The following is a 528-nucleotide window of genomic DNA, read 5'->3' as shown; positions in this document are numbered from 1 at the left end:
CTGGTGCTGCTGCTGCTGGTGCTGCTGCTGTTGCTGCAGGCTGGATGCTCCCACAGGGCCCATCCCCAGATACACGCATGCAGGGCCTGAATTAGACCTGCTGAAGCTCTAACACCTACTACTGCTGCTGCACTTGCTGCTGCTGCTGCTGCTGCTGCTGCTGCTGCTGCTGCTGCTGCTGCTTCAGGAGCTGCTGCTGCAGCATAACATATGTTGCATCGCCACAACAGCAAAAGACAAACAAACTATCAAAAGGTCAAGCGGAGCCTTTTCGTTGCTCCCGCATCTCCGTGTGCTGCTGCTGCTCCTGCTGCACCGCCCATCTCTTCCCTCTTCTGTCTCTGTTGTCCCCCACCTGCTGCAGCAGCATCGCAGGGTCCCTGCTGCTGCTGCTGCTGCTGCTGCTGCTGCTCTATATCTGGTGCCGCTGCTGCGGCTGCGGCTGCTGCTGCAGGTGCTGGGCCTGCAGCTGCTGAAGGACACTCCAACGGAAACAATTGCTCTACCCCGAGCTCCTGCTGCTGGCTT

General features: G+C 59.3%; 1 protein-coding gene across 1 annotated transcript in view; it reads right to left on the bottom strand.

The window, feature by feature from the left end:
* Nucleotides 1–502: 502 nt before the first annotated feature.
* Nucleotides 503–528, bottom strand: part of EMH_0052160 (uncharacterized protein) — a gene marked incomplete at both ends in the record, with an annotated part of 6644 nt that continues 6618 nt past the window's right edge. Inside the window, 1 exon segment of the mRNA XM_013496849.1 lies at nt 503–528. Within this exon segment, the coding sequence (XP_013352303.1) occupies nt 503–528 (26 nt within the window).

This window comes from Eimeria mitis, genomic scaffold, assembly GCF_000499745.2.
Source record: "Eimeria mitis Houghton genomic scaffold, Emh_scaff2330, whole genome shotgun sequence".
In the NCBI taxonomy this organism is placed as follows: Eukaryota; Apicomplexa; class Conoidasida; order Eucoccidiorida; family Eimeriidae; genus Eimeria; species Eimeria mitis.
The sequence above is the reverse complement of the archived record's forward strand: the minus strand, read 5'-3'. Positions and strand labels throughout refer to the sequence as shown.